The sequence below is a fragment of the Dasypus novemcinctus genome, chromosome 14, assembly GCF_030445035.2.
Source record: "Dasypus novemcinctus isolate mDasNov1 chromosome 14, mDasNov1.1.hap2, whole genome shotgun sequence".
NCBI lineage: Eukaryota > Metazoa > Chordata > Mammalia > Cingulata > Dasypodidae > Dasypus > Dasypus novemcinctus.
This window is the reverse complement of record NC_080686.1, coordinates 108,275,622-108,303,536: the sequence shown is the minus strand read 5'-3', so window position 1 is coordinate 108,303,536 and position 27,915 is coordinate 108,275,622. Positions and strand designations below refer to the sequence as shown.

General features: G+C 54.6%; 2 protein-coding genes across 4 annotated transcripts; both read right to left on the bottom strand.

Moving 5' to 3' along the window:
- Positions 1-709: 709 nt before the first annotated feature.
- Positions 710-16,507, bottom strand: ZNF707 (zinc finger protein 707). 3 transcript variants are annotated; one of them, XM_058276132.2, is made up of 6 exons: positions 16,405-16,507; positions 10,612-10,683; positions 10,211-10,337; positions 9,738-9,851; positions 8,749-8,862; positions 710-8,409 (listed from the first exon to the last, which is right to left on the bottom strand). In XM_058276132.2, exons 2-6 carry the CDS (start codon positions 10,624-10,626, stop codon positions 7,568-7,570), a joined length of 1,212 nt encoding a protein of 403 aa, XP_058132115.1. In that variant the 5' UTR covers positions 10,627-10,683; positions 16,405-16,507; the 3' UTR covers positions 710-7,567. The 3 variants fall into 3 exon arrangements, with proteins under 3 accessions (XP_058132115.1, XP_071064172.1, XP_058132116.1); XM_071208071.1 differs by lacking the exon at positions 16,405-16,507 and adding an exon at positions 13,286-14,966; XM_058276133.1 differs by lacking the exon at positions 10,612-10,683 and having other exon boundaries at positions 16,405-16,479.
- LOC131273343 (basic proline-rich protein-like) lies at positions 14,181-26,521 on the bottom strand. Its single transcript, XM_058276262.1, has 5 exons — positions 26,434-26,521; positions 25,935-26,003; positions 25,490-25,581; positions 14,598-16,456; positions 14,181-14,214 (listed from the first exon to the last, which is right to left on the bottom strand). Exons 1-5 carry the CDS (start codon positions 26,519-26,521, stop codon positions 14,181-14,183), a joined length of 2,142 nt encoding a protein of 713 aa, XP_058132245.1.
- Positions 26,522-27,915: the final 1,394 nt, after the last annotated feature.

Here is a 27,915-nt window from a genome sequence, read left to right as displayed (position 1 = left end):
CTGGCTATACCACTACTCGTTATATACCCAGAAGACCTGAGAGCAGTGACATGAACAGACATCTGCACATCAATGTTGATAGTGGCATTATTTATGATTGCCAAAAGTTGGAGACAACCCAGGTGTCCATCAACTACTGAACAGATAAACTGTGGTCTATTCACACGGTGGAAGATTATGCAGCTGTAAGAAGAAATGAAGTCATGTAGCATATGACAACATGGATGAACCTGGAGGACATTATGTTGAGTGAAGCAAGCCAAACACAAAAGGACAAAACAGTATGATTGTGCTACTATGAACTAAATATATTGTGTAATCTCATGGAGTTACTAACTTGAATATGGGTCAACGGAAAATAGAATGAGTTTAGAGAATGGAAGCTGAGGGTTCATCTGGACACATTTGGTAAAAAGGATGTTAATCTTTGAAAGTATATAGAAAAGGTAAAAACACAACATAATGTTTGTAATTAACAGTACTATTATTTGGGTATGAAAATGGTTTAAAGGGAAAGTCTAAGGTCATGTATGTTATTAAAAAGAAAACTAAAAAATGTAACATGGGACTGTATTGCCTAGTAAAACCTCATGTGAAATATGAATAGAGGTAAAATTGCGTATATAAGACTGCTTTTCTTTGAAACTGAACAAATTATGTTCATACTCCAAGATGTTAATATCAGACAAAAAAGAAATCAGACATAAAGTACCTATTATATGATTCCATTTAATAAAATGTAAATATAAATCAATTTATAAAGATGAAATTAGCTTAGTAGTTATGTAGGGCTGGGGAAGGACTACTAAGAGGTGTGGAGTTTTTCTTTTTAAAGGAAACTATGGTAAAGAATGCACAACATTGTGATTATACTAAAAGCCATTAATTATACACTTTGGATAGATTGTATGGTATGTAAATATATCTCAGTAAAGCTGCTTAATAAATAAATACATAACTGTGGAAGAATAGTCAGAAATAGCAGCTATGAAAAGATCATTTCTTTTTTTTAGGTACTGGGCTGGGGCCTGAACCTGGGACCTCCTAAGTGGGAAGCCAGCACCCAACCACTGAGCCACATTGGCACCCCTGAGGTGTTTTATTTTGTTTTTGTTTGCTTGTTTTGTTTTTACGAGGCACTGGAAACCAAACCACGCATGTGGGAAGCAGGCACTCAACCGCTTGAGCCATGTCTGCTCTGGAAAATCTATTTCATGAGGAACAGAGGGGGCGTCCAAGTTCCTGTCAGCAGGGGCGATACCAGAGGCCAAGACACAGGCTCTAAGCAGGCTCACGTAAACCTGCACTTCACACTTACCTCAGGCTGGTCTTGACCTTCTTGATCAGAGGAATAAACTCTAAAAGAGGCCACCAGCCAAAACAGAACCAATTTGCAGACTGAAAGGTATTTTTTAAATTGAATTGGTTTGTTTGTTTTTGTTAACTCCTGAAACTCAAGGAAATCTCGGTCAATTCAAACTTGACACAAACTTAAGAAACAGACAATTCAGGGACTAAATTCCAGAGTTAACACTTTAAAATTTAAAAAGGACAGTGGGCAAGGCAAAAGAAAAAAACAAACCACTAAAAGACAAATAAATAGGAAGTGATGGCCCATCCAAAGGAAGATAAAAATCCAGAAACCATCAAAGAAGACAATCAGACTTTGGACACATCATGCAAAGACTAAAATGATCCTCAGTATTTTCAAGGAGATAAAGGAAAACAGGAAGAAGTAAAGGAAAGCAGGAAACCAATGAACGAATAATATGAAAAAACACAATAAAGACAGAATATTTTAAAAGCAACCAAAGAGAAATACTGGAGTTGAAGAACACAATAACTGAAATGAAGAACTCCCTAGAGGGTTTCAACAGCAGAGTGGAGGTGACAGAAGAAAAAATCAGTTGACTTGAAGACAGTTGAACTTTAGTCTGAGGAACTAAAAGAAGAAAGAATTTTTAAAAAGCAAAGAGCCTAAACTAGGTTTCTAATTTTTTTGGTATACAGTTGTTCATAGTGTGCTTATAACCATTTTACTTCTGTAAGGTCAGTAGTAATGTCCCCACTTTCATTTCTGACTTTAGTTATTTACAGCCTTTTTTTTCCTTTCTCAGTCTAGCTAAAGGTTTGTCAATTTTATTGATCTTTTTGAAGAACCAACTCTTGGTTTCATTGATTATTGTGTTTCTATTCTCTATCTCTGCTCTAATCTTTACTGTTTAAACATTCTGTTCACTTTGTATTTAGTTTGCTTTTCTTTTTCCAGTTCCTCAAGGAATATAGTTAGGTTATTGAGATCTTTTTTAACATAGATGTTTAAACTATAAATTTCCTTCTTAGCACACTGCTTTTGTTACATCACATAAAGTTTGACAAGTTGTGCTTTCATTTTCATTCCTCTCAAGGGATTTTCTGGTTGCCCATGTGATTTCTTCTCTGACCCACTGGTTGTGTTAAGAGTATGTTTAGGGCGGCGGACTTGGCCCAGTAGATGGGGCCTCCGTCTATCACATGGGAGGTCCGCGGTTCAAACCCCGGGCTGCCTGACCCATGTGCAGCTGGCCCACACGGCAGTGCTGATGCGCACAAAGAGTGCTGTGCTGTGCCATGCAGGGGTGTCCCCCGCGTAGGGGAGCCCCACGCACAAGGAGTGCGCCCCGTAAGGAGAGCCACCCAGCGCAAAAGGAAGTGCAGCCTGCCCAGGAATGGTGCCGCACACATGGAGAGCTGACACAACAAGATGACGCAACAAAAAGAAACACAGATTCCCGTGCCACTGACAACAATAGAAGTGGACAAAGAAGATGATTCGGCAGATAGACACAGAGAACAGACAACTGGGGTGGGGGGGAGGGGAGAGAAATATTTTTTTAAAAAATGTATGTTTAGTTTCCACATTATTTGTGAATTTTCCAGTTTTCCTTGTTATTGACTTCTAGCTTCATTCCATTGTGGTCTGATATATTCTGTGTGATTTCAGTTCTCTACAAGATAGTTCCTTTTACAATAATTGAGCTACAAATAAAAATTTAGTGCTAATATTTTCCTGAAGGTTCACCCCCAGCTCATCCCTCCATATCTCCATCTAGATTGGGGGAGGCTTGCTCAGTTTCGTTATGTGAAATAACAAAGGAGCCTTGTTACAAATGTCTGCCAAGAGGTTAATTTCTGTTTTCTTTTTTCAGCCTCCCCACCCTGCCTGGGCCATGTGGGCTCACTGCTGCTGCAGCGAAACGAAGCACCTGTCTTCCTCTGGTGAAAAGGCAGCTAATCCCCTTGAGCGACAGGGGCACAAGAAGGCAAAGACCTGCTGTTACGTGTGCACGCCCCTGCACCTGGGGCCTTGCCAGCCCTGGTGGTTCCCCATCTCTGCCTCAGGGGGCAGGAATTGCTTTGGACGCCTTTGCTGGCTGCAGCTGCAGTGCCCTCGGTGAGCTGCTCCCACAGGTGGGCACGAGGCATGAGGGTCTCTTCTTCCTCGTGACAAACTGGTCTCAGTTCTTGGTGGACCTTAGAGCACACACGTGCTGGACGCAGACGCAAAGGACAGGAATGCTTCTTGGAGACGGTAGGGATGGCAGGGCCAAGTCATAAGGCGTGGTTCTGTCACCCCTCATTACCCCCTCTTTGGGTCACCTGTCCTGGCCTCAAAACAGCCGTGCATGTCCTCTGCCCCAGGTGAATGCAGATAAATATCATGGCTGCTCCATGGGCCGATGGTGAGCTGTGGCTACTGGCTGGACACCCATGCCTGGAGAAGGCAAGGACTGCTCCACAGCACCTGCCACGCCTGGAAGCTGATGAAAGTGGCATGTATGCAGAAAGAGCTAGGAGCACATGGAGATGCAGACAGTTCTGCTGCCTTATTGTTGGATAAAAGCAGCGCTCACTGGAACGTGGAGACGGACGACTGTAGGTAGAAAGTTTATTGGAAGCTCTCCCAGCAGAGGGAGTCTGAAGATTAGCCTTCAGCCGCTTCTGGAGGGTGGTGGATGACTTTATACAGTAGTCAACGGGTGGGAAAACTGAGTACAGCCTGGGGCCAAGTGGCTAGGGTCTCCTTAGAAAGCGGGAGGGGGTGGTGCCTGGGCCGGGAGGGGGGAGGCCCTCATCTGCCCCCCTTGGTTCATTCTTGGGAGGGGATGGGCTGCCTCCTAGCCCCCAGGTGGAGGAGGTAATGGCTGGAGGCTGCCTTTCTTCAATTTTATGTTATGGGGGGAATTAGTCATGGTCTTATGACCTGGTGATCATTGCAACCTTGTAAGGGGAAACCTCTAACACTTACTGTGCTTTTACACTGCTTTGTAACCACAATTCTCTGTCCCTTTTTTTTTTTTTTGAGGTACCGGGGCTGGAGATTGAACCCGGGGCCTCACGTGGGAAGCCGGCACTCAACCACTGAGCTACATTGGCTCCGCTGAGCTGGTTTTCTTCACTTGCTTGTAGTTTGTTTTTAGGAGGCACTGGGGACCAAACCCAGGACCTCCCATGTGGCAAACAGGCACTCAACTGCTTGAGCCACATCTGCTCCCCCCACGGTTTCTTTAAGGGCCAAGTTTTCTCAAATGTCTGGGTGAAACAGCAAGCAGTGAAAAATGCGTAGGAGCAGTGACCTCCAGTCAGTTGCGTATCACCGTGCTGCTGCTGGTCCACCCCAGTCCTGCTCGCTGACCAGGTACCCAGGAAGGAAACTCCTCTCTCCACCCAGGGCCCCTGACAGGCAGCCCAGAGAAATCACAAACTGAGACTGATGCTGCAGCTGTAGCCTAGTCAGCCAGCGTGCACAAAGTGTGTGTACTGTACAGCCAATGCTTCCGTTTACCTGCCACGAAGAGCCACGTTAACCCATTTGGATCAAGAGATGGCTGTCAAATGGAACGCAGCTAATGGAGGAACTGAGCTGTGATTTAACTCCACACGACTGCATCATGAGCCAGTGACAGGCGGTGGCTGTGGAGGCTCCTGCGCAGCCAAGGACTGATCCCTCCGTTCCAGGTGGCCCTCGTACCTGCCCTCCCAGACACCGGAGTCTTCAGACCCCTGTGCCTTTGGCCATGGGTGGGGACAAGCTCCTCTGCCCTGAGAGCCCCTAACTGAAGGAGCAGTGTCCACACCTGCATGCGGCTGGATTATGCGAGTAAAATAAAGGATGCTGGAATGTTCCGTGTGTCAGTTTGCTGCGGAGGCCCCTGTGGTGGGCTGAACCGACACAGGCCTGACCGGGGTGCAGCCTTACTTGGAAATAGCATAGGTGAAGTGAGGTCTTACTGGGTTAGGGTGGGCCCGAAATCCCAGAGGCGGCAATCTGGAGACAGCGCAGCTGCCTGGAGCCCTGGACCAGCAGGGCCGGCGGGCTGGGAGGGGCAGGCGTGAGCAGCAGGGCCTGCGCCCTCACATGGGGTCCCGCCTCCAGACCCAGGAGATCCGGTTGTTTCAAGCCAGCCAGGGTGGAGGTGGCCTCAGGAGCCCACACCGCCCGGCCCCCCGCAGGGGCAGGGCCTCGCCCAGCCGCTCAGCCGGGCGCTAGCCGTAGCCTAATGACTTAAGGGCTGTTTTAAACTACCTCAATATGTATCGGTGAATTCAAAATGTAAACATCCTGTACAAACCTACTATAGAAACCGCCAGCATACTTATCACCCAGGTTCAATGACTACTGCCGTTTGGTATTTCTTTTTTTAGGATTTTAGAGCAAATCCCAGACATCATGTCATTTCACCTAAAAATAGACGAGAATGCATCTTCAATAATGCCTTTTTTACACCACGTCATCACGACAGAATGACAGTCATTCCTCAGTGCCATCTAATGCTCAGCCCGTGTTCGGGTTTCCACGACTGTCTCCAAACGCCTGACAGATGCTTTGTGCTGAGCAGGACCGGAGCCCCCCGCCGTGCCCCCGAGGCTCGCCTCCGCACGCCCCGCGGCCACCTCGAGCCGCTGGTTTGTGGAAAAGGGCGGCCGTTTGCCCGGCGGCATCTCTAGGCCTGGACGGGCCCCGTCCTCCCCTTGGTGTGTCTGAACCTGCCCTCCATCCCGCTTTTTTCCTCAAAATTCATTTCTACCATTCCATCTGCATTTGTCAGCCAGAATTATTAAAAAACAAAAAGGAACAAAAATATTTTCCTTCAGATGTTTGGATGACCTGAAAAGCAGCTGACCCTGACGTCTCCTGTGGAAGCAGCCAGAGCCCTTGACTTCTGGACACCTAAGTTCAGAGCCAAAGGGTGGCCGCTGCCTCCTAAAGCTCCCGTAGCAAGCGTGGCTGCCCCTCGCCGCTCCAAGAGCCGACTTTCACGTCGCACCTGCGGCTCTGTGGAGCGGGTTCCCGTGGTGCCAGGCATGCAGGAGGCTCAAGGCTGGCAGGACCCGGCCGTGCCCGACAGCCCACAGCCCGACAGTGCGCTCCTGCCAGAAACGCCGGGCAGCTCGCCTGCGCTGCCTCCCGGAGCTGGCCGCACCCTGGGGGGCCAGCAAGACCCGCACAGGACCCCCTGGGGACCTGCTGTGTCTGACCACACAGCACGGGGAAAAGCCTTCGTCAACGCCCTGTGTTAACGGATGTGGAGAAACCAACACGGGGCTGCATGTGGCTCAAGCGATGGAGCTCCCGCCCACCACCTGGGAGGTCGCTAGTTCGGATTCTGGTGCCTCCTAAAGAAGTCAGTGAGCTGGCGTGACGGGCTGACACGGCAAGTTGACGCAAGAGATATAACGAGACACAAGAAGGAAAACACAACGAGAGACGACAAAGCAGGGAAAGGGGGTGGCTCAAGCGTTCAGGCATCTCCCTCCCACATTGGAGGTCCCAGGTTGTTCCCGGTGCCTCCTAAAGAAACAGTGAAGCCGAACAGACACAGCAAGTGCAAACGATAAGGGCGTGGGGAGAGATAAATAGAAAAATAATAAACTTAAAAAAAAAAAAGGACCTGCGACTCTTCTGAGAGCCGATTTGGGCTGCAGGAGCTGAGCGGAGCGGCAGTGCCCTGAGCATCAGGGGCTGCTCGCCCCGCCCAAAGCCCCCGCCCACACAGAAAACCCACAGCGCTTCCCGGGCAGCGGCCTTGGCTGAAGATTAGGACTGGCACTGGCCTCTCCGTAGTCCTTCAACTAGAAAACGTCTTTCTGGGTGGAGCTCATAATACAAAAAGGGATGAGGTGGAGGAAACACGAGGGGACGGTCCTTTCTGCGCAAAGCTTCTGGCTGCCTCACTGGAGACACACGAGCAAGATGGAAGCTAAAGAGAATGGCACAGCGCGTGCGGTGGGGACAGGCCGGGGAGGCAGGGCCGAGCTCCTGGGGGCGGCAGGCGCGGGCACAGCACGGGCAGGAGGCTCCCACGGCTCCTCCATGCCCCACGCTGGGCGCCAGGATGGGTCTGGGGCTGCGCACACCAGGTGCAGCACACGAGCACCGCCGCCGCCACGCCCTGTGCCTCCCCGCATCGGTGTCTCCCTCTGGCCGTTGCAGGGGGATGCTGTACGGCTCAGGAAGGTGATTTCCCGCGACGCTGGCACAGGAAGGTTCTTTGCAGGCCGTGCCCAGGTGATGGCGGCGTGGCCGCTACACCTTCCCCCGGCGGTGGGTCCTCTGGTGCCGGGTGAAGAAGCCCAGGTGGCGGAAGCCCTTGCCGCAGCGGCCGCACTCGTAGGAGCGCCGCGCCGAGTGCAGCCGCTGGTGGATGCTGAAGCCCTTGGGCCAGCGGAAGGCCTTGCCGCACTCGGCGCACGTGTAGGGCTTCTCCCCGCTGTGGATCCGCCGGTGGTGCGTGAGGTTCTCCTTGGTCCTGAAGGCCTTGCCGCAGTCGGGGCAGCAGAAGGGCCGCTCGCCCGTGTGCACCAGCCGGTGCCGCAGCAGGTTCGACTTCTGCTTGAAGGCCTTGCCGCAGTCGCCGCACGGGTAGGGCTTGTGCTCCGTGTGCACCTTCCGGTGCTGCGCCAGGCGGTCCTTCAGGCTGAAGGCCTGGCCGCACGCATCGCAGCTGAAGGGCTTCTCGCTGGTGTGATTTCTCTGGTGTCGCAAAAGGTTTGAAACCCACCGGAAGGTCTGGCCGCACTCGAGACACTCGAAGGCCTTCCTCCCGCTGTGCACCGTCTGGTGAGCCGCCAGCTGGCTGTGGCAGCGCGGCACCTGCCGGCCCAGGGCGCCAGGGAGCACCTGCCCTCCAGCGCGCCGCGGCTGCTGCTCAAGACGCTTCCCACACACCCTCCACTGGAAACCCACGTGGCTCTCGCCGTGTCCCTCAGGAGCGGCTCCCAGAAAGCGCACGTCACCCGAGTTCAGAAGGAAGTCTCTCCCAAACCCCATCTCTCCCGTGGCTCTGTCTTGCACGCGGACTTCCCAGTGCGTCTGAGCCGGCCAGGAGCAGAGCGTCTTCTGGTTCCCGGCGCGCCCCACCACGGCGCCTGTGGAGGAAGCAGACACACTCACGCACTGCCAGGGCCCGTCCTGCGCCAGGCGCGGGGCAGCTCACAAAGGCAAAGAAAAGCTGCCAGCGAGTCGTGTCGACTCTCTTCTATCCAACTAGGGAGTTTGTGCCGAGAAATCAGCACATGGATGAATGCACGGCCCGACAGCCCGACCCACCGCATCGTCACGTGAACACACGTCTGTGTCGGAAGCCAAGGTCCTCATCAGAGCAGAGAGCTCCCTCTAACCCTGCTGCCGTGCCATCCGCCCCTGGGGTTGGGGCGCGGCCTGGTGCAGGCGTGGACGCCGTGGCGTACGTGGCTCCAGACACTCACCTTCCAGGCCACGGGCTGCCCAGGGGCCTCCCCTCTGGGTGGTTCTGTGCAGCTCAGAGTCCTCCCAGTTTGCCTCGCCTCCACACACTGGCTTTACTTCCCTCCTGAGAGCACCTGAATCAACAGCAAAACAGAACAAAAGGTACCACTTCCTCTCCTTCAAGGACAGGGTGGCTGGCACAGAATAACAAGCCTGCTGCCCACTGCCCTCAGGGCTTGACTGGCCCGGGGCAGACAGAGGTGAGGAAACCGGCACAGCCGGGGAGTGAGACGGGCACACCCACTGGAGCCAGGCGCCCTCCAGCACCTTCCGGAATCCTCCAACACCTTCCGAGACCGTGACTGGCGCAGAGCTCCCACCGTGGTGGGGCAGGGGCAGCTCTGACGCTGGGAAGGCCCCAGCTGCCCCACCCACCTCAAGTCCACAGGCCCCACACATGCACGGCAGGGCGATGGCGGCACCTGCCCGAGGGGCCTGTGAGGCCTGAGAGGGTGAGCGCCAGGAGGTGGGGCTGCCCCCACCACGGCCATGATGCCCCCGCACCGCCGGCCGCCTCGTTTAACCCTAGCAGGGACGCAGGCGTCGCTGTGGGCCCGGGTTAGAGGTGCACACGGGCACGCGGGGTGAAGCCATCACCCCTGGGGCCCTTGAGGCAGGGTCCCCACCCAGGGGCGTCGGCCCTGAGCCTGTGCTCAAGGTCCAGCCTCTGCCCGTCACCAACACCACCTCCCGGGCCCCTCCTGCCCCCCCGTTCACCTCTCACGGCAGAGCTTGGGATCTCGGGCAGGCCCGGGGCTGCGCCACCCCGTCTTCAGAGGAGCCCCACTAGGGAAAGCGCGTCCACACCTGCCCGCCTACTGGGAGACGAAAGCTCCGCCAGGCAACAGCCGCAAGGACACGGCGCAGCTCTGTGCCAACGTCCTATGGGGGAGCCAGAGGTGGGCAGAGGGCTCAGGCCGCCGCGCCCACCCAGGCCGGCCGTGCTCACCTGGGGGGCAGCCCCTCTGCACCTCCTGGAAGGCGGGTCTCTCCCAATCCTCGACCCATGGGTCATCCCACTGCTCCAGGCGGAAGATGAGGTCTGGTCTGGGGCCGCAAAATCCTTTTCCAGGGAGAAAAATTGTGCTTTATTTGTACAGGAACAAAGGCATGTTCGGGGGGCTCAGAGCAGCCTCTGGGTTGGCCGAGCCAGAGGGCCAGGCCCGCCTGCAGAGGGGTCCCCCGGAGTCTGGGTGCCAAGCTCCTCGGCCTCTCACTGCAGCAGGCTGTGGGGATGGCCAGGCACGGTCCTGGCAACAGAGTCTGACAGTGCACAGGTCCGATAAGGAAGCGTGAGGCAGGGGCGCGGGATGGGCCCCTGGCACACGGGCAGGAACTCCAGCTCCGAACCCCCGGCCCAGTGCCGAGGCCCCGACGCACCAACAGAGCAGACGGGCTGAGCGGCCCAGGGCACAGCCTTACCCAGTGCAGCCAGGCTCCCAAAAGTGTCCAGCATCACGCCCCGGTAGAGGGCCCTCTGGCTGGGGCTCAGACACGCCCACTCCTCCCTTGAGAAGTACACGGCCACGTCCTCGAAGTCCACTGGCGCCTGCAACAGACGGTGCCAGGCCGTGACCAGGAAGTCGGGCCCCGGAGGGCAGGTGGGAACCCAGGAGGCAGCGGCGCAGCGTCTGGGCAGGAGACACGCTCTTGTGCTGCTCTCTCAGCAAATCATTTCTGCTTTTATTTTTCTCCACAAAAGAGAACAAACAACAGGCAAGGAGCCTCTGGAGCCACCAACACGGACCCCTCCCCACGGTGGGGGCAGGGCGGGGGCCAGGCAGGGCCATCTGGAGAGCAGAGGCGCAGCCGCACGCGCTCACCTGGGGCACGTCCATGGGAACGGCAGCCAACGCGCAGCAGCCAGGCCTGTGGCTCCCTCTGGGGAAAGCAGCCTGATGGGGGGAGACGGGTGTGAGCAAGAGCAGTGCCTGGGATACACCGGCTCACCCCAAGAGCCCAGCTCACCCCAGAACCCAGGGACGCAGGAAAACCACCTCAAGCCGGCACACGCCCGGGCCTGCTCCTAAGCCAGCACCTTCCGCCAGGCAGAAGGGCAGCTGGGGGTGGGGACGAGGCCAGGGCCACTCTAGGTGAATGAGGACAGTGACCGCCCCAGGCCCCAGCGCAGAGCCTGGCTGGGAGCTCAGCTGCTAAAACCCCACCCAAGGCAGCTGGTTCCTCCCGAGGAGACGGCCCAGGACGGCCCAGAGCGCCGCACCCGGAGAAGCCAGGCCACTGCCCAGCTCCAGGAACCCTGCAGCTCTTCCCGGACCCCAGCGGACAAGCTAGAGACTCCGCTCAACGTGCAGCCGGGGTCTGCGCAGCTCGAGTTCCTGCCCCTGGTGTCCACAGCCACCCTCCAAGCCCCAAGGCTCTCCTGCCAGACCCCGGCTTTCCCAGTAACCTCGGGGTCACCTGCCGCAGGACAGCAAGTTCAGGGGCTCCTGAGAAGAGACATGCCCGGCGGGAGGACGTCGGGCTGGGCAGGGATGAAAAGGACGCTCCCCACAGGTCCAGGCCCAAACGTGTCCTCAAGGGACGCCGTGAACACCTGGGCAGCAACGAGCTCAGCAACTCAGAGGAACTGGACCAATTCTTTCAAAAATATTATGAAACTGCCAAAAGGAAAAACGACAGATAGCCTGACATCTGTCCATTTGTTGAAACTGTCATTAAAAACCTTCCCGCAACTTAAACACTGAATGCCGATGGGCTCACTGGTGAATCCCACCAACGCTGAGGGAAGAGGTGGTAGCACGGCTCTAATCCTAAAAAGCTTTCTGGAGAACAGAGGAGAGCACTTTCCAGTGTGTCTTAGGAGAAGTCAAAACTTGATAGAGACATTACAAGAAAAACAATAGGCCCATATCCCTCATAAACAGGGACAGAGAAATTCTTAACAAATTACAAGAAAGCCAAATCCAGCCATTTAAAAAACGTGACAAGTAGAATTTATCCCCAGACTGCAAAGCTGGTTTGACCCTCACTGGCTGCAGTCAGTGAACCCACCGCCAGGAAGCACGAGCGCGCGTGACCACGCCCCTAACGCCACCCCTCACTCACGCTGCTTTCCGTGCTCCATCCACCTTCAGCGCAGCGTCTCCACTGGAAAGTTCCTACAACTGTTCGTTAAGTTTTTCCTTTTCAAACTTGCTGGTAGCTATACCTGACTGTTAAATATTTGCTTAAATACATTTTTCCAAAAATCTGAGGCTCTTTTTTCCCACCTTTTCCTTTCGAGGGCGTGGAATCACCTTTGGTCAGTGACTTTCCAAACTTTTCCAAAGGTATTTGAAATGAATCAGTACAGTGAAAAACAAAGAAGCCCACATGACAAAACTCGATTATTAGCTCGATCCTCAGCAAACAACAAACAGAAGAGAATTTCCTCAGCTGGACAAAGCTGCAGCCACCACCATACTTGATGGTCAAATACACTCTTTCCCTCGAAGACTGGGGACAAGGCAAGCACGTCTGCTCTCGCCACTTCTCTTTATCCTTTTACTGGAAGTATGAGCCAGTGCAAGATGGCAAGAACAAGAAAGCAAGCCACAAAGACTAGAAGGAAGTAAAACTGTCATTATTCAAGGGTGACAAGACTGTGCTTGTAGGAAAATCCTAAAGGATCTTACATACTATAAAAGGTAAAGAAAAAGGTTTTTTTTCAATTAATAGTGCCAGAAAAAACAGAGAAAACATTAACCTTGACGCTCCCTACCTTACACACCATACCCCCAAATTAATCTGAGATAGATCAGGAACCTCAATGTAGGAGCTTAAACTAGAAAGCTTCTGGAAGAAAACCGAGACTGTCTTCATAACCTCGGGATAGGAAGAGTTCTCTCACAGGGCCCCAAAAGCACTAACCTTCAGACAGAAACTGAGTAACTGCACTTTGTCTAGATTTTAAATATCTCCCTATCAAAAGACAATTAATGGGGAAGCGGACTTGGCCAGTGGTTAGGGCGTCCGTCTACCACATGGGAATCCTCAGTTCAAACCCCGGGCCTCCCTGACCCGTGTGGAACTGGCCCATGCGCAATGCTGATGCACGCAAGGAGTGCCGAGCCACACAGGGGTGTCCCCCGTGTAGGGGAGCCCCACGCACAAGGAGTGCGCCCCATAAGGAGAGCCGCCCAGCACGAAAGAAAGTGCAGCCTGCCCAGGAATGGCGATGCCCACACGGAGAGCTAATGCAGCAAGGTGATGCAACAAAAAGAAACGCAGATTCCCAGGTCGCTGACAAGAATAGAAGCAGACACAGAAGAACACACAGCGAATGGACACAGAGAGCAGACAACTGGGGGGGGGGGGGAAGGGGAGAGAAATAAATAAAAAATAAATCTTAAAAAAAAAAGACAGTTAATGAACCTGTGGTTGGCGCTGGGGTTGGTGTATACCCACGAGACTTCAATCTCTGCACTGGCCACGTGCCAGCTGGGCCCTGAGCCTCAGCAGAGTTGCAACACTTATTCTCCAGTTCATTGGGCTTACCTAGGTCAGCTAACAGGGAGGTAAGGATGGTCAACCACCACACCAGGAACCGAGCATCTACAACTGCAAACAGGAGAATCCCATCCATCAACCATGTGGGATCTAAGCCCCCTCGTGATTTAGAGGTGGAGTGGACATCGCCATTCCAGGGTCTTCAGGATGGAGGAATAAAATATGGATTAGAGTGGTATTCTACTATAGAACTACTGTGACTCTAGCAATAGAAGAAATTGTATCATTGATGTGGAGACAGTGGCCACGGGAGTTGCTGAGGGCAGGGAGAGGGAAGAAGAGGTGTGATATGGGAGCATTTTCGGGACTTGGAGTTGTCCTGAATGATATTGCAGGGACAGATGTAAGACATTACACATCCTGCCATAACCCACTAGATGGACTGGGGGAGATTACAATGTAAACTATAATCCATGTGGCGCAGCAGTCCTCCAAAACGTACTCATCAAATGCAATGAAAGTGCCACACTGATGAAAGAGGTTGTTGATGTGGGAGGAGTGGGAGGTGGGGATTAGGGTATATGGGAACCTCTTTTATTTTTTAATGTAACATTGTGTGTAATCTATGTATCTTTTAAAAAATGAGGTAATAAAAAATATAAAAATAAAAACCATTTTTTTAATTAAAAAAAAAGAGACAGTTAAGAAAAGAAAAGGCAAACCACAGACCGGGAGAATATTCCCAGCACGTATATTGGCTAAAACACTTGTATCCAGAATAAGAACTCCCACAAATCAGAAAGAAAAAGGAAATTTAAAATATGCCAAAGACTTGAGCAGATCCTTCACAAAGAGACAGCCGATGGTTGATAAACGCATGAAAAGGTGCGCAGGTGTGACGCAGTGCTGGGCATCAGCCTCCGAGCTCCCCAGCCGCAGACGATTACCACAGTGATAAAACCAGCGAGGGCAGCGAGCTGGAGGCGGAGAGCACGGGAGGAGTGGTGAGAGCAGGACAGAGAAGGCCAGGAGCAGGGCCTCTGGGCCTCTGGGCCTCTGGGCCAAGGTTTACGCTACGTAGAACAAGGATTTATTTATTACCAGAGAATGATGTGATAAATAAGCTACATTCCAGAAAAATGTCTCTTAAGGGAACAAACTGGAAAGGATGGGGGTAGGGGGATACCGGGACGGGCAGTAAGATAGGACAGGTAAGAGGGGGCGTGGAGAGAAAACGAATGAATTCAGACAATGATGGGGTCAACACAAGAAACTGTGAGTGACAGGCCAAGGCCAGGAAGAAGAAGGGTGAACCCCAGGTTTCTGCCCCCTCCCCTGCAGGAAGCTGACCGGTCCACACCTTCCCGACAGAGCCCGCGGGGAGGGCCGCGGAGGGGCGTGGTGGTGAGCAGAGGCGCTCCGGGACCCCTGAGGGGGCGGCCGGCCCGCGGGCGGGCTCGCTGGAGCCGTCCAGGCTGACACCACTAGAGCGGTCGGCCGTGAGGGCAGCTGAAGCCAGGGGCAGGGGCGCTGCCCCCGGGGAGGGCCCGGCTTGAGAAGAAAGCGCGACGGGGACCCGACAAACTCGGCCGGGGACAGGAGGCCGCGCTGGAAGAGAAGAGCGCCAGCTCGGCCGGGCGCCGCGGCCTTCACTGTCGACCCCCACCTCCGCAGGCCCGGGGCTCGGCTGCAGAGTCCGCGAGAGCGGGGGCCCGGGGAGGCGGGGGCCCGAGGAGGCGGGGGCCCGAGGAGGCGGGGGCCCGGGGAGGCGGGGGCCCGGGGAGGCGGGGGGTCGGGGAGGCGGGGGGTCGGGGAGGCGGGGGGCCGGGGGGTCAGGGAGGCGGGGACCCGGGGAGGCCGGGGGGTCGGGGAGGCGGGGGCTCGGCTGCAGAGTCCGCGAGAGCGGGGGCCCGGGGAGGCCGGCGGTCGGGGAGGCGGGGGTCGGGGAGGCGGGGGTCGGGGAGGCGGGGACCCGGGGAGGCCGGGGGGTCGGGGAGGCGGGGGATCGGGGAGGCGGGGGATCGGGGAGGCGGGGGATCGGGGAGGCGGGGGATCGGGGAGGCGGGGGATCGGGGAGGCGGGGGTCGGCTGCAGAGTCCGCGAGAGCGGGGGCCCGGGGAGGCCGGCGGTCGGGGAGGCGGGGGTCGGGGAGGCGGGGGTCGGGGAGGCGGGGGGTCGGGGAGGCGGGGGGTCGGGGAGGCGGGGGGTCGGGGAGGCGGGGGGTCGGCTGCAGAGTCCGCGAGAGCGGGGGCCCGGGGAGGCGGGGGGTCGGGGAGGCGGGGGTCGGGGAGGCGGGGACCCGGGGAGGCCGGGGGGTCGGGGAGGCGGGGGCCCGGGAGGCCGGGGGGTCGGGGAGGCGGGGGCCCGGGGAGGCGGGGGTCGGGGAGGCGGGGGGTCGGGGGGTCGGGGAGGCGGGGGTCGGGGAGGCGGGGGGTCGGGGGGTCGGGGAGGCGGGGGGTCGGGGAGGCGGGGGGCCGGGGGGTCAGGGAGGCGGGGACCCGGGGAGGCCGGGGGGTCGGGGAGGCGGGGGCTCGGCTGCAGAGTCCGCGAGAGCGGGGGCCCGGGGAGACCGGCGGTCGGGGAGGCGGGGGTCGGGGAGGCGGGGGGTCGGGGAGGCGGGGGTCGGGGAGGCGGGGGCCCGGGGAGGCGGGGGGTCGGGGAGGCGGGGGTCGGGGAGGCCGGGGGGTCGGGGAGGCGGGGGCCCGGGGAGGCCGGGGGGTCGGGGAGGCGGGGGCCCGGGGAGGCGGGGGGTCGGGGAGGCGGGGGGTCGGGGGGTCGGGGAGGCGGGGGTCGGGGAGGCGGGGGCCCGGGGAGGCGGGGGGTCGGGGAGGCGGGGGTCGGGGAGGCCGGGGGGTCGGGGAGGCGGGGGCCCGGGGAGGCCGGGGGGTCGGGGAGGCGGGGGCCCGGGGAGGCGGGGGTCGGGGAGGCGGGGGGTCGGGGGGTCGGGGAGGCGGGGGTCGGGGAGGCGGGGGGTCGGGGGGTCGGGGAGGCGGGGAGTCGGGGGGTAGGCTGCAGAGTCCGCGAGAGCGGGGGCCCGGGGAGGCCGGCGGTCGGGGAGGCCGGGGGTCGGGGGCCCGGGGGCGCGGGGAGTCGGGGGACCAGGAGTCGGGGGTCCGGGGGCCCGGGGGCCCGGGGGCCGGGGCGGGGAGGGGCGGCGCTGCACTCACCAGGTTCCGCGGCGCGTCCCCCGCGGTGCCCGCTGCGCTCCACTTTCACAAACTTCCCGAGCGGAAGTCGCCCTCCCGCCGCCGGAAGCGGCTCGCGCCCCTCTAGGCCGCCGCGTCTCGGTGGTGCGCGCCGGCCCCGCCCCGCCCCGCCCCGCCCCGCCCCCGCGCCCGGGGTCTCCGCGCCCCGCGACCCCCTCGACTCGCCCGGCGCAGGCCGGCCCCGCGTCCTCAGCTCCGCACACGCTCCCGTTTCCTCAGCAAACGTCGGGAACCGTGGTGTGTGGTCGTGGCGCCTTTGGAACCGTTTCCCTCGCTGGTCTGATACGTTTTGAAGCTTGAGAACCACTGGCCGGGACAGCACTCCGCCGCGTGGTTTAAACACTGAAGGGGCTCACTCTGATGACGAGGGAAGCCAGGACCAGGCAACAAAGGCTGTGTGCCTCACATGAAAACTTGGCCTCTGCTGTGAGAGGAGAAAGGAATCACCACAGGTTTTCTGTTTTTTCAGGAGGTACTGGGTTTTGAACCTGGGACCTCGGACGTGGGAAGCAGGTGCTCAACCACTTAAGCGACATCCACTCCCCGCTGTAGGGTTTAAAGTTGAAAAAGTCACATGTTCAAGTTGGGTTTCCAGTGCAGACCCATCATTCTGGCAGCAGAGAGTAGTGTGAGTCGAGGGAGAAGGAGCTGGACCTGGGAACACCGGAAAACCAGGACCCAGTGGACAGGGCGGGGAGGAGGGCCTGAGGGAAACGCCTGCCTCTCTGGGAGGCCACGGCCTGCGTGCCAGCTCCGGTGGCCCGGGTCCACACCAGCCGATGGAGCCCCCAGGCCCTGCAGGAAGCTTCCTCTCAGGCTGGCGAGGCAGGCAGTATGCGGCCCATCAGGACAGAAATCAGACGCGGAAAAAAGCAGTGGGAAAGAAGAGCCGGGAAGCACAGTGGGCGCCTGGCCCTGGGCGAAGGGGCTGAGGCGGCGTTCCGGGGAGCCCAGGGCTCAGTCTCAGGCAGTGCCAGGAGCGCAGAAGGCAGCCTGCTTAAAAGGCGGAAAGAGACCTCAAGACAGGGCTCGGGGGGACCTGGGATTTAGGCCTCCGCACGCTGTGGGTGAGCAGATATTCTGAGGCCCAGAGAGAAAGTAGCTTGCCCAGGATCATCAGTGCCGCTGTGTAGAGCAGTTGTGCCAAAAAAAAATCAGTCCTGTGTTTCATTTTTAAAAAAATATTGCTCCCCTTTTCCATATGAAATGGGAGAGAATATTTTTAATCGCTTTTTGTTGAAAAATCACTCACAATTCATGATATCATGGCTTACTTTTTAGATGTGGTATCATTGCATTCATTTGTGATGATGAACTTAGGAGTTTCATATCTAAAAGTCAAAGACGTAAATTGGGAGCAAATGTAGCTCAAGTGGTTGAGCACCTGCTTCCCATATACGAAATCGTGGGTTTCATCGCTGATGTCTCTTAAAAACAAACAAACAAACAAAACCAACCCTTATCGGGACGTGAATGTGGCTCAGTGGTTGAGCACCTGCTTCCCATTTTTGACGTCCTGGGTTCAATCCCCAGGACCACGGTTAAGAAAAGAAAAAAAAAAAAGGATGTTATAACTTGTTTCCATCAAACCGCCTTGGTAAGAAGGTTCCTGTTGGTAGACTGGCTTTTTAAAAAGCTGCTCACTTTTGTAAAGAACACTTGCCCTGCTCCTCTTTCATTCATGAGGAAATGTATAACATGAGTCTATAGGTAAAAGTGTCTGTGCTGCCTGAGCACAAGGTCCCTGGATAAAATAGGCCACCAAATATGATTTAATGGTGTCATTAATTAGATTTAACACCAGTATGGTTTAATTTACTCAATTTTTTTTCTTTTGAGTATTTTTTACAAATAACATTTTTTTTCTTATAAAACTGTCCACATAGGACAAAGTTTATTCCTATTCGTTTATTACTATACTTCTTTTTTTGAAAGGTGAAGGAAAAAGTGCCATTTTCTCAAAAGAATCATTCAGCCTTACAGAAGCTGAACAAGAGGAGCAAACAGAGAATAGAAACTGCAGAAAATTATTTCTGGAAGGCGATAATCACCTAATGGAAGAGGCAAAGAATAAATAGCAACCAAATGTAAAAGATAAACTTTCAATATGATTGTGTTTAGGTGAAATATACTAATTAGTACTGGTTTCATTCTTTTGTGTGTTTTTTTTTAACTGAGAACAAAGTTTTAATGTAATGGGGTTTTATTTTTTTACTGAAACATTACTATAACTGAAATATTAAAATCTTGATATAAAAATAATTACTTCTAAACCCATCATCCTGGAAAACAAACTGCATTCATTTTTTGTTTTGATGTTTTTTCATTTAAAATGAATTGTTTAAAAAACAATATTGAAGTATATCATTCATACATGAACATACATACAGTGTATAGTGAAAGTTGTGCATTTACAAAGCAAACGTGACATCATACATGGCTCCTGTACATCACCCACCAAAACTACCTTGCATTGTTGTAAAAACATTTGTAACAAATTGTGAAAGAGGGGAAGCGGGCTTGGCCCAGTGGTTAGGGCGTCCGTCTACCCCATGGGAGGTCCGCGGTTCAAACGCTGGGCCTCCTTGACCCGTGTGGAGCTGGCCATGCGCAGTGCTGATGCGCGCAAGGAGTGCCCTGCCATGCAGGGGTGTCCCCTGCATAGGCGAGCCCCACGCACAAGGAGTGCACCCTGTAAGGAGAGCCGCCCAGCGCGAAAGGAAGCGCAGCCTGCCCAGGAATGGCGCCGCACACACAGAGAGCTGACACAGCAAGATGACGCAACAAAAAGAAACACGATTCCCAGTGCCTCTGATAAGGATAGAAGCGGTCACAGAAGAACACACAGCAAATGGACACAGAGAGCAGACAACTGGGGGGGGGGGGTGGGGGAAGGGGAGAGAGATAAATAAATCTTTAAAAAAAAATTTGTGAAAGAGTAACCCACCTGTGATGGTTAGGCTATTGTGTCAACTCGGCCAGGTAATTGTGTCCAGCTGTTAGGTGAAGCGAGCACTGGGCTAACTGTAATATAAGGGCATTGATGGACTTTAGTCACCATTGACCTTACTGCAGTGGTAAATCATAGACAGCTGAGTACAATTACAGCAATCAGGGAGAGTGCCATCAGCAGTGAGTGACGCTTTATGCAGTCATTTGAGTGCCTTAAAAGGGGAAGTGATTCCAGCACTGAGTGAGAATTCCCCAGCTTGTCTTTGGACAGCCATCGTCTCCCAGAGCTCGTCAAGAACCTTCACTGGACTTTCATTGCAGCCCCTGGTTGCACCTGCCTGCGGAACTTGGACTTGTGCATTCCCAGGGTCACGTGAGAGACTCGTAAAATCACATACTATTGACAGATATCTCTTGATTCTGTTTCCCTAGAGGACCGTAATACACCGCCCTATTATTTTGTCATTGTTTATAAACCATATAATGTATTTAAGATGTACAATCAGTGGCATTTGGTATAATCAGAGTTGTACATTCATGAGTTCAATCAATAGTAGAACATTTTAAAGCTCTAAACAAACCCCTGCCCCATTTCTGCGTCCAGGTCGGAGCTGCCATGGTCGCTGCAGCCACCCCCTCCACCTCTGCTGACATAGCCTCAGCCGGACACTGGGCCCAAGTGTCCACCACGCACTGAACCCAGTGGGCAGCTACCCGTCGTCAGCCCCACGCTGCCCCCCAGAGGGACAAAGAGCGTGCGGCAGCTCCAGGGACATTTGATCTCTGGGTCATCAGGAATTTGTCGCTGACCTTGAGGCCAGACTGAGGATGGAAGTGAGGAACTTAAGGAAGAAGGCGGGAGGAAGGTTTTCCGGTACCTCACCTGGACAGGTAGGCTCGAAGCAGCTATAGCTGTGTCTGGGCCAGAGCCAGCCCGGCTCCCCGAAGTTCATGGAAATACAAGAAAGAAACGAGTGGCTCTGGACACGATCCCCACTCTGATCCTAGCGCTGACTCTGTTGTCAGATGACTTGGGTGGAAGTGGGGAGACTGATGTGGGTGGCTGCGACGCACCACCAGGGAGCAGCACTGAGTGGGAGGTGACCTCCCCACCCCCAACCCTGAAGCCATCAGGAAAGGGCCTTGACCGCACGCGCGCAGAGGCAAAGGAGGGAAGGCGCTGGCGCATGCTCAGAACCGAGAACAGGCGCACAGGCAGATGTGACGGCAGCTGAGCCCCACGAGCGCTGTCAGCCCTGGAGGCTGCTGCGGGGCGGGTCAGAGGCCCTCGAGTTTGCTGTCTGACGTCTGTCCATGTCTGAAAGCGGCCAGCCTCACTATGGGTGCCTGATGGGCACTCTCTTTATTATTTTATTTTTATCTTTACTCATTTTTATTTTTTGTTTTTTTGGGTTTTTTTTTTTTTGAAATTTATTTATTTTTGTCTTCATTTATTTTTTTAATATTACATTCAAAAACTATGAGGTCCCCCTCTACCCCCCACCGCCCTCACCCCACTCCTCTCCCCATAGCAACCACCTCCTCCATCATCATGACACATTCGTTGCACTTGGTGAACACATCTCTGAGCACCGCTGCACCTCATGGTCAATGGTCCACACCACAGCCCACTCTCCCACAGTCCACCCCGTGGGCCATGGGAGGACATACAGTGTCCAGTAACTGTCCCTGCAGCACCACCCAGGACAACTCCAAGATGGACAATCTCTTTAAATGTTAGTGGCACTTTGGAGCTGTTACTAGCAGAAAACTACATGATAGTTTATTTAAATGATACCACAACATGAAGGAAAATGCCCCATTTGGGATGGCTTAGGACATGCTGTCAGCAAATTGATAGAAAAACCTAAAATTTCTACTCATTGTACATCCCTCTTGGCTCATCAGAATGCTTCTGGCTGTTACAAAACAATTTATTAGCTCAAAATTCAGCCAAAAAATTAGGTACATCTTTAATTTGGCAGAACTAGTGCAACTTGTTCCATGGAATTTGTTGGCATACAAGAATGCATAAAGCAAGTTGATGAAGAACTTAATGGAAAATAAGACAAAACAAACAGAGAACAGTACGCTTGCATCCCAGCCCGAGCGGGCCTGGAGGACGGGCTGATGAGCCAGCATGCTCTTTTTTCTGCATTTATAATGCATCTATTCATCTTTATTTTTAGGTAATCTGTTCTAAAGTTGACTTGATTTTTTCTTAATGGGCTTTTGTACAAGGGAGTGGTCACTGCTGCATTAGCTTGCAAATCTAATTTAGCTCTTTAATAGCTGTGCTGTAACCATTTTATATTTCAAATTGCTAAATATCTGAGGACCACACTTTATATACAGCAGATTTCGCATTTGTTTATTGAATTATGCATTTTTTTCAGTACAATATTTATATTCATAAATGGTAAAGGGAAGAGATAATATATTTTTATGTTTTTGAGCAATATTTTTAATGTGTGCCTGGCTTCTGGAAGAACATGCAGGTTAGTAAGACCATGATCTTGTGAAGTGCGTGTGTTTTTGTAAATGGTTAAATGCATTTCTGGGTAACTTGGAAAATTAAGTTGCTCATGAACTGAGGGACAGTTAAAGTGGCTCTCTGAATGCCCGAGTCCTCCCTGTTCGCGCACATCGTCTAAGTGGAGCAGTGCTGTCCCGAGCTGTTCCCTCGCCTAACGTGTATCGCTCCTTAATCCAGAAGCAGAATTACAAGGGAAGAGCACATTTTTTCCCTTTTTAAACTTAAAGACGAGTCAAAAAATCATTTCTGGACCTGGAAAATTTAAGAGGCTAGAAATTAGGGTGTGTGTTTATGTATAAATGGAACATTTTATCTTCTGACCAAAAGTCAGAACTTTATAAAAATCTTGGGTTTATTCACTAATGGGAAATGTGCGCTGTGTCCAGGGTGCCGCCCCTGAAGCGGCGAGTGCTCAGCTGCGACGAGCAGTTCACTGTCACGCCTTCCTTCTGCAGAAACAAGGACTGGTTTTTAACTGCTCTCGATGTGGGCACTTTACCGAAACACTTCGAGGTCAGTTATTTGTAAATGGTAACTGTTTGACCTACTCAGATGTGGTGTTTTGTTTTATTTATTTTAAGATTTTTAGATTTAATCCCCGCCCTCCCTGCTGTCTGCTCTCTGTCCGTTCACTGTGTGTTCTTCTGTGTCTGCTTGTCTTCTCCTCAGACAGCACCGGGAACCAGTCCTGGGATCCTCTGGAGTGGGAGAGGGGAGCTCAATCTGTTGCACCACCTCAGCTCCCTGGTCTGCTGCATCTCTCGTTGTCTCTCCTCTGTGTCTCTCTTTGTTGTGTCATCTTGCTGGGCCAGCTCTCCTGCGTGGCTCAGCACTCTGTTCAGGCCAGGTCACCGCACGGGCCAGCTTACCTTCATCAGGAGGCCCCAGGAATCAAACCTTGGACCTCCTGTATGGTAGACGGGAGTCCAGTCGCTTGAGCCACATCCACTTCCCCAGATACAGTGTTTTTTCACATTTCTGTGAGTCAGTACTGTAAATTACATTAACTTTGTAAATCTTAGAGCTCACTGTTATATTATGCTCTTTGGATGGCACATTTGCCATAAGCATGTAAATTTAATTTGGTAAATACTTTCACTTTACATTAAAATAAATTTTACTCATGCCTCCAACAACAAAATAAACCACTGTCATACCCATATGTTAGTGCTGCTAATTGCAAATCCTACGATGTGCTTTCACCATTTTTTGTTGTTGCTTTTGTGTCTTTTTTTTAAAGGATGACCAATTTTAGGGGACAGGATAAACTTGGGTGAGGTGTTTAGAGTCTGAAGAGGAGGTGAAATGCACGGGCAACTTTTCAGCAGTATCAGCTAAACTTAGTGAAGAGATCAGGTTCAAGCTTAGGCAGGCGCTGGAGAACTGCAGAGAGGAGAACAGGGCGTCCGTCTGCACCGGCCCGTAAACCCTTGCCTTTGCCACAGGCAGGTGAGATCAGGAAGGTTAAAATAGCGACAAAGCCACAGCAGCATGACGGGAGGCTGGGGACGGCCGCTGGTGCTTCCCGGGGGCCAGCGCCTGTGCTGGGCCCGTGGGGACAGTACCCCCGCGCCACCCGGTGGCGGGGCCTCTGCGGCTGGCCGACCTGATTTCGCCCTCTCACTAACATCCGTGTCCCTTCGGGGAAGTAGCCAGGTCTGGGCCCGGCCCCTCTGGGGAACGGGGAGGCCCTCCCTAGGAAGGGATCCCCATCAGGCCAGGAATGCCGGGCACCCCACAGCGAGGGGCGCAACGAGGCGGGGTGCTGCCTCAGCCCAGGCACGCGGACCGGCCTCTCGGCACCCGCCCGGCCAGGGGGCCATTCTGGCTGCCCAGGACGTGTCCAGGGCAGGGGCAGGGGACGCGCTGCCACTGATGCCTCCTCCCCCGCCCCGTCCAGGACACGCCCAACGCGTGGTGGTCGGGGGGGTGCTGGGGAAGCCAGGTGCTCAGGCGGGCAGGAGCTGCGGGGCCCGGCCCTGGTCGAGAGGGAACGGGGCAGCCCCAGAGTCCCCAGGGACGCTGGCACCGTTGGGGGAGGCCTGGCCAGAGGTACCAGGTGGCGCTCCGGCCAGACCCCCGTGAGCCCACAGTCCTACCCAGGACACATTTCCTGGTCTCCCAAACGCACACTCAGCGGCTGGAGGAAGCGCACGCTGGTGGACCAGGGGAGCGTGAGCTCCTGTAGTGGGAAACCCAAGTGGAGCCTCTGTATCATCAGCACAGGGGCACCGCTGCGAAGTGCCAGAAATCGGCTGGTTTTTATAAAGATTATTTGTTTGGGGTAGGAGCTTACAGATGCCAGGCCATAAAGCATAAGTTACTTCCCTCACCAAAGTCTATTTTCACCTGTTGGAGCGAGATGGCTGCCGACGTCTGCCAGGGTTCAGGCTTCCTGGGTTCCTCCCTTCCAGGCTCTTGCTTCTCTCTGGGTTCAGGGTTCCTCCCTTCCTGGGTCTCCAGCTTAAGGCTGCAGCATCAAACTCCAACATCAAAAACCCTTAGCTCTGTCCTTTGCCAAGCTTTTATCTGTGAGTCCCCACCCACCACTCAACGCCCTACTGGCACAAGAGGTTTCCATAATTACTTAATCAAGGAAACCTGTGAAACTGATATACTCTAATATGCCTAACATAAGCCAATATTTCTTTGTGGAATTCATCGATAATATCAAACTGCTACACTCTCCAAATTGCGTCCTACCTCTGGGGAGGAATGGCAGACATTTGTGACACCTGCAAAGACTTAAAGGATGCAGGGGTGGGGTCCTTAGGATGCCCCCATTTAACTGCGAACACTGGATGGATCGTGATGGACAGCAGTGGACCACCACAGACTCAACCCGAGGTAGCCCCCGTTGCAACTCTTGTGCCACGGATGTCGTCTTCACTGGAATACATGACCGTGAGCTCTTGCGTGTGGTTTGTTACTGACCTGGCAAATGCCTTCTTCTCAATAACCGTCGGGAAGGAGATGCAGAGGCCATGCAGGCTCGCGTGGGATGAGCGAGCGTGCACAGTTATGGTCTCTCCATCGCAATGGAGCCCGGGGGGACGGGGCGCCTGGCCGTTCCACAGGATATCAGCGGTCTGCTCAATAGACTGCGCTTTCATCGGCTTGATGGGCAAAAGTAGCCCACGCTCTGGATGCCGCGGAAAGGCCTCTGAGAACGCAGAGCCTGCCGCGGGGAAGGCCGAGGGGCCCAGGGGCCGGGCGCACGCGGCCGCCTCCCGGCGTGAAGAGAGAAGGGCGGTGCTCTGGCGTGCCCCTGGCTGGGCAGGCGGCCTATTCTGCGCCTGGTGCTACTGCTCCGCCCGGTTTTCGGGTGATATGGCAGGCTGCGTTCTGAGCGGCTCCTGGAGCAAGAAAGGGTCCCGAGGCAGGGCCAGCCACCCCGTGGTGCCGAGGGGCCTGCGGTACAGATGCCACGTGACGTCTTTGCATGCCTCGGCGAAGGGGCCCCAAAGGCCCTGGACAAGGCCACAGTGAGGTGCAAAGAGGACCTCGACCACGAAAGCAGCTCCGGGGCCCCGGGGCCTGGTGCCCTGAGCCTCTGACCGAGGGCGTCAGGGTGGTCTGCCCGTCACTGGTGGGAGTCGTCCAAGCCGCGAGGCTGAGGCTGGAGGCCCGCAGCAGTTCATCGTAAGAAGCTGCGGAGCGTCCCGGCCTGGGCTCAGGCAGGCACAAGGCGCCGCCCGAGCACCCGGCCCAGATCCCACCGCAGCCGCCGCTTTTCCACCACCGCCCCTCCCTCGGGGCGCGCCTGTGGCCTCGTGGAGGTTCCTGCGGACCTGCTGATGGAGAAGAACATCTCAAGTGTGGGTTCTGGGCGGGCCAAGGTGGAATGTTGGTGAGAGCTGCACACGGCTGCTGCCGTGACGCGGCCCACGCAAGGACAGCGCCGAGAGATGAGGTGGGGGGCGTCCTCCCGCTCGGCGGATATTCGGGGGGCCCCTGCCTTTCACTGTGTGGAGACCAAGGAGGCCTGAGCCAGGGCCTGCACCCACGCACGGGCCCTGGCCCAGCAGGTGCACGACCGGGAGCGCGGAGACAGGGAGGTCCGGGAGGAGGCCTGCGGATGGACCCAAGGGAGAGGCAGCAAGCGCCCACCGGAGAGCGAGCACCACAGAGAGGCCCTGAGCGGCAAGGCGGTCCGATATCAGCCCGCCTCCTCCTGGCCCCCTCAGGGCTTGCACGACGGCCCAGCCGGGGGAGGCCCAGGCTTCCTCCAACTGAGGCCGTCCTGGCTGCTGTTGGATGTCCCACCAGTCCCAAGAGACCGAGGCCCAGCACCCGAGGAGGCCCAGCGGCCGCGTAACGCCAGGTAACTAATTACACCTGACCCTTCCGGTCTGTCCCAGCCAGGCCGGGCGAGGTGGCCTTTCCTCCTGGAGGCCGCACGGGGGTCAGCATGGGACCCACATAAATCTCTTTGGACTAAGGGACGTGTTTTATGGCAAAGGAGGTGTGGCACTGGGCTTAGGACACTGGGACGCACTCACCATACTCTTCAGAGGCTGCTGGCTGAAGGTGATGTCCTGTGGGGCAGGACACTGTCCTTGGGTGTGCTATGCCGTAAGCCAAGGCCATGTGTACCCCAAGCCATTTTATGGTCCTGTTTTAACTTCCCATACAATGGGGTGACTTAGTAACAGGAATTTACTGGTGCATGGTTTTAGAGCCAGGGGCTTGCTTCCTCCTGGAGCTGGACCTTCTGGCCGGCGACCATTTCAGGGTTCCTTGGCTTTTCTGTCCAGGGCACTGCCCGTGGCAGCGCCTTCTTTCTCCTCCGGGTTTCCTTGTCTTCCGGCTCCTGGCTGCTCCCCGAGGCTGCTCCTCCTGGCCGGTTCCTCCCGCCTGTGTGGACTTCAGCCACCTCGGGTTCAGGCCCGCCCTGGGCACAGCCTAACCAGCAGCATCTCCAAAGGTCCTATTTGTAAATGGGTCACACCACAGGACCAGGGGTTGGGATCTGAACGTGCCTCTTGTGGAGGACAAGATTCAGTCCCCCCAGGTCCCATGACCTTCACACTGGAATGTGAGTCTGGGATCCTGGGATGAAAGTAGGAAAGGCCCCACTCTCTTACCACGTGGGGTTCTCCTTCCCTTCCCTTTCCCCTGAGAACATTCTATTAAGACACAAAAGGACACATACTGGGGAAATGGATTTGGCCTGATGGATAGGGCATCCACCTACCACATGGGCAGTCCAGGGTTCAAACCCTGGGCCTCCTTGACCTGTGTGGAGCTGGCCCATGTGCAGCGCTGATGTGTGCAAGGAGTGCCATGCCACACAGGGGTGTCCCCCGTGTAGGGGAGCCCCACATGCAAGGAGTGGGCCCCGTAAGGAGAGCTGCCCAGACGAAAGAAAGTGCAGCCTGCCCAGGAGTGGTGCCACACACATGGAGAGCTGACACAACAAGACGACGCAACAAAAAGAAACACAGATTCCTGCGCCGCCGACAAAAATATGGGCAGACATAGAAGAACATGCAGTGAATGGACACAGAGAACAGACAACTGGGTGGGGGAAAGAGTAGAGAAACAAATTTTTTAAAAATTTAAAAAAGGACACATACTGTATGATTGTGTTACTATGAACTAACTATGTTGTGTAACATGTTGTATGATTCCATTTATATAAAATGTAAATATGAATCAATTTATAAAGAAAAAAATAAGTAATTGTGTAAGAATAGCCAGAAAGAAGAGCTATGAACAGCAAGGGAAGCATGGAGAGATTGAGTGGTAACTGATTTTCTTGTTTGTTTATTATTATTATTGAAATAATGAAAATGCTTTAATTTTTTTTTAATTTTTAAAAAAGATTTATTTATTTATTTATTTCTCTCCCCTTCCACCCCCCCACTCTGGTTGTCTGTTCTGTGTCTATTTGCTGCGTCTTCTTTGTCTGCTTCTGTTGTTGTCAGCAGCATGAATCTGTTTCTTTCTGTTGTGTCATCTAGTGTCAGCTCTCCCTGTGT

Excerpts from the sequence above, each read along its gene's own strand:
- ZNF707 (XM_058276132.2), bottom strand. Across the intron at positions 9,852-10,210 it reads TGGGAGCCTGGCTGCACTGG|GATTTTGCGGCCCCAGACCA; the intron begins GTAAGGCTGTGC and ends TCCCTGGAAAAG. Across the intron at positions 8,410-8,748 it reads GGCAGCCCGTGGCCTGGAAG|GCGCCGTGGTGGGGCGCGCC; the intron begins GTGAGTGTCTGG and ends CTTCCTCCACAG.
- LOC131273343 (XM_058276262.1), bottom strand. The coding sequence starts at position 26,521 with ATGGCCTTGGCTTACGGCATAGCACACCCAAGGACAGTGTCCTGCCCC. Across the intron at positions 26,004-26,433 it reads AGCAGCCTCTGAAGAGTATG|GCCTCCTCCCGGACCTCCCT; the intron begins GTGAGTGCGTCC and ends GTCCATCCGCAG. Across the intron at positions 14,215-14,597 it reads CCGCGGGCTCTGTCGGGAAG|CTCGCTGCCCTCGCTGGTTT; the intron begins GTGTGGACCGGT and ends CTCCGCCTCCAG.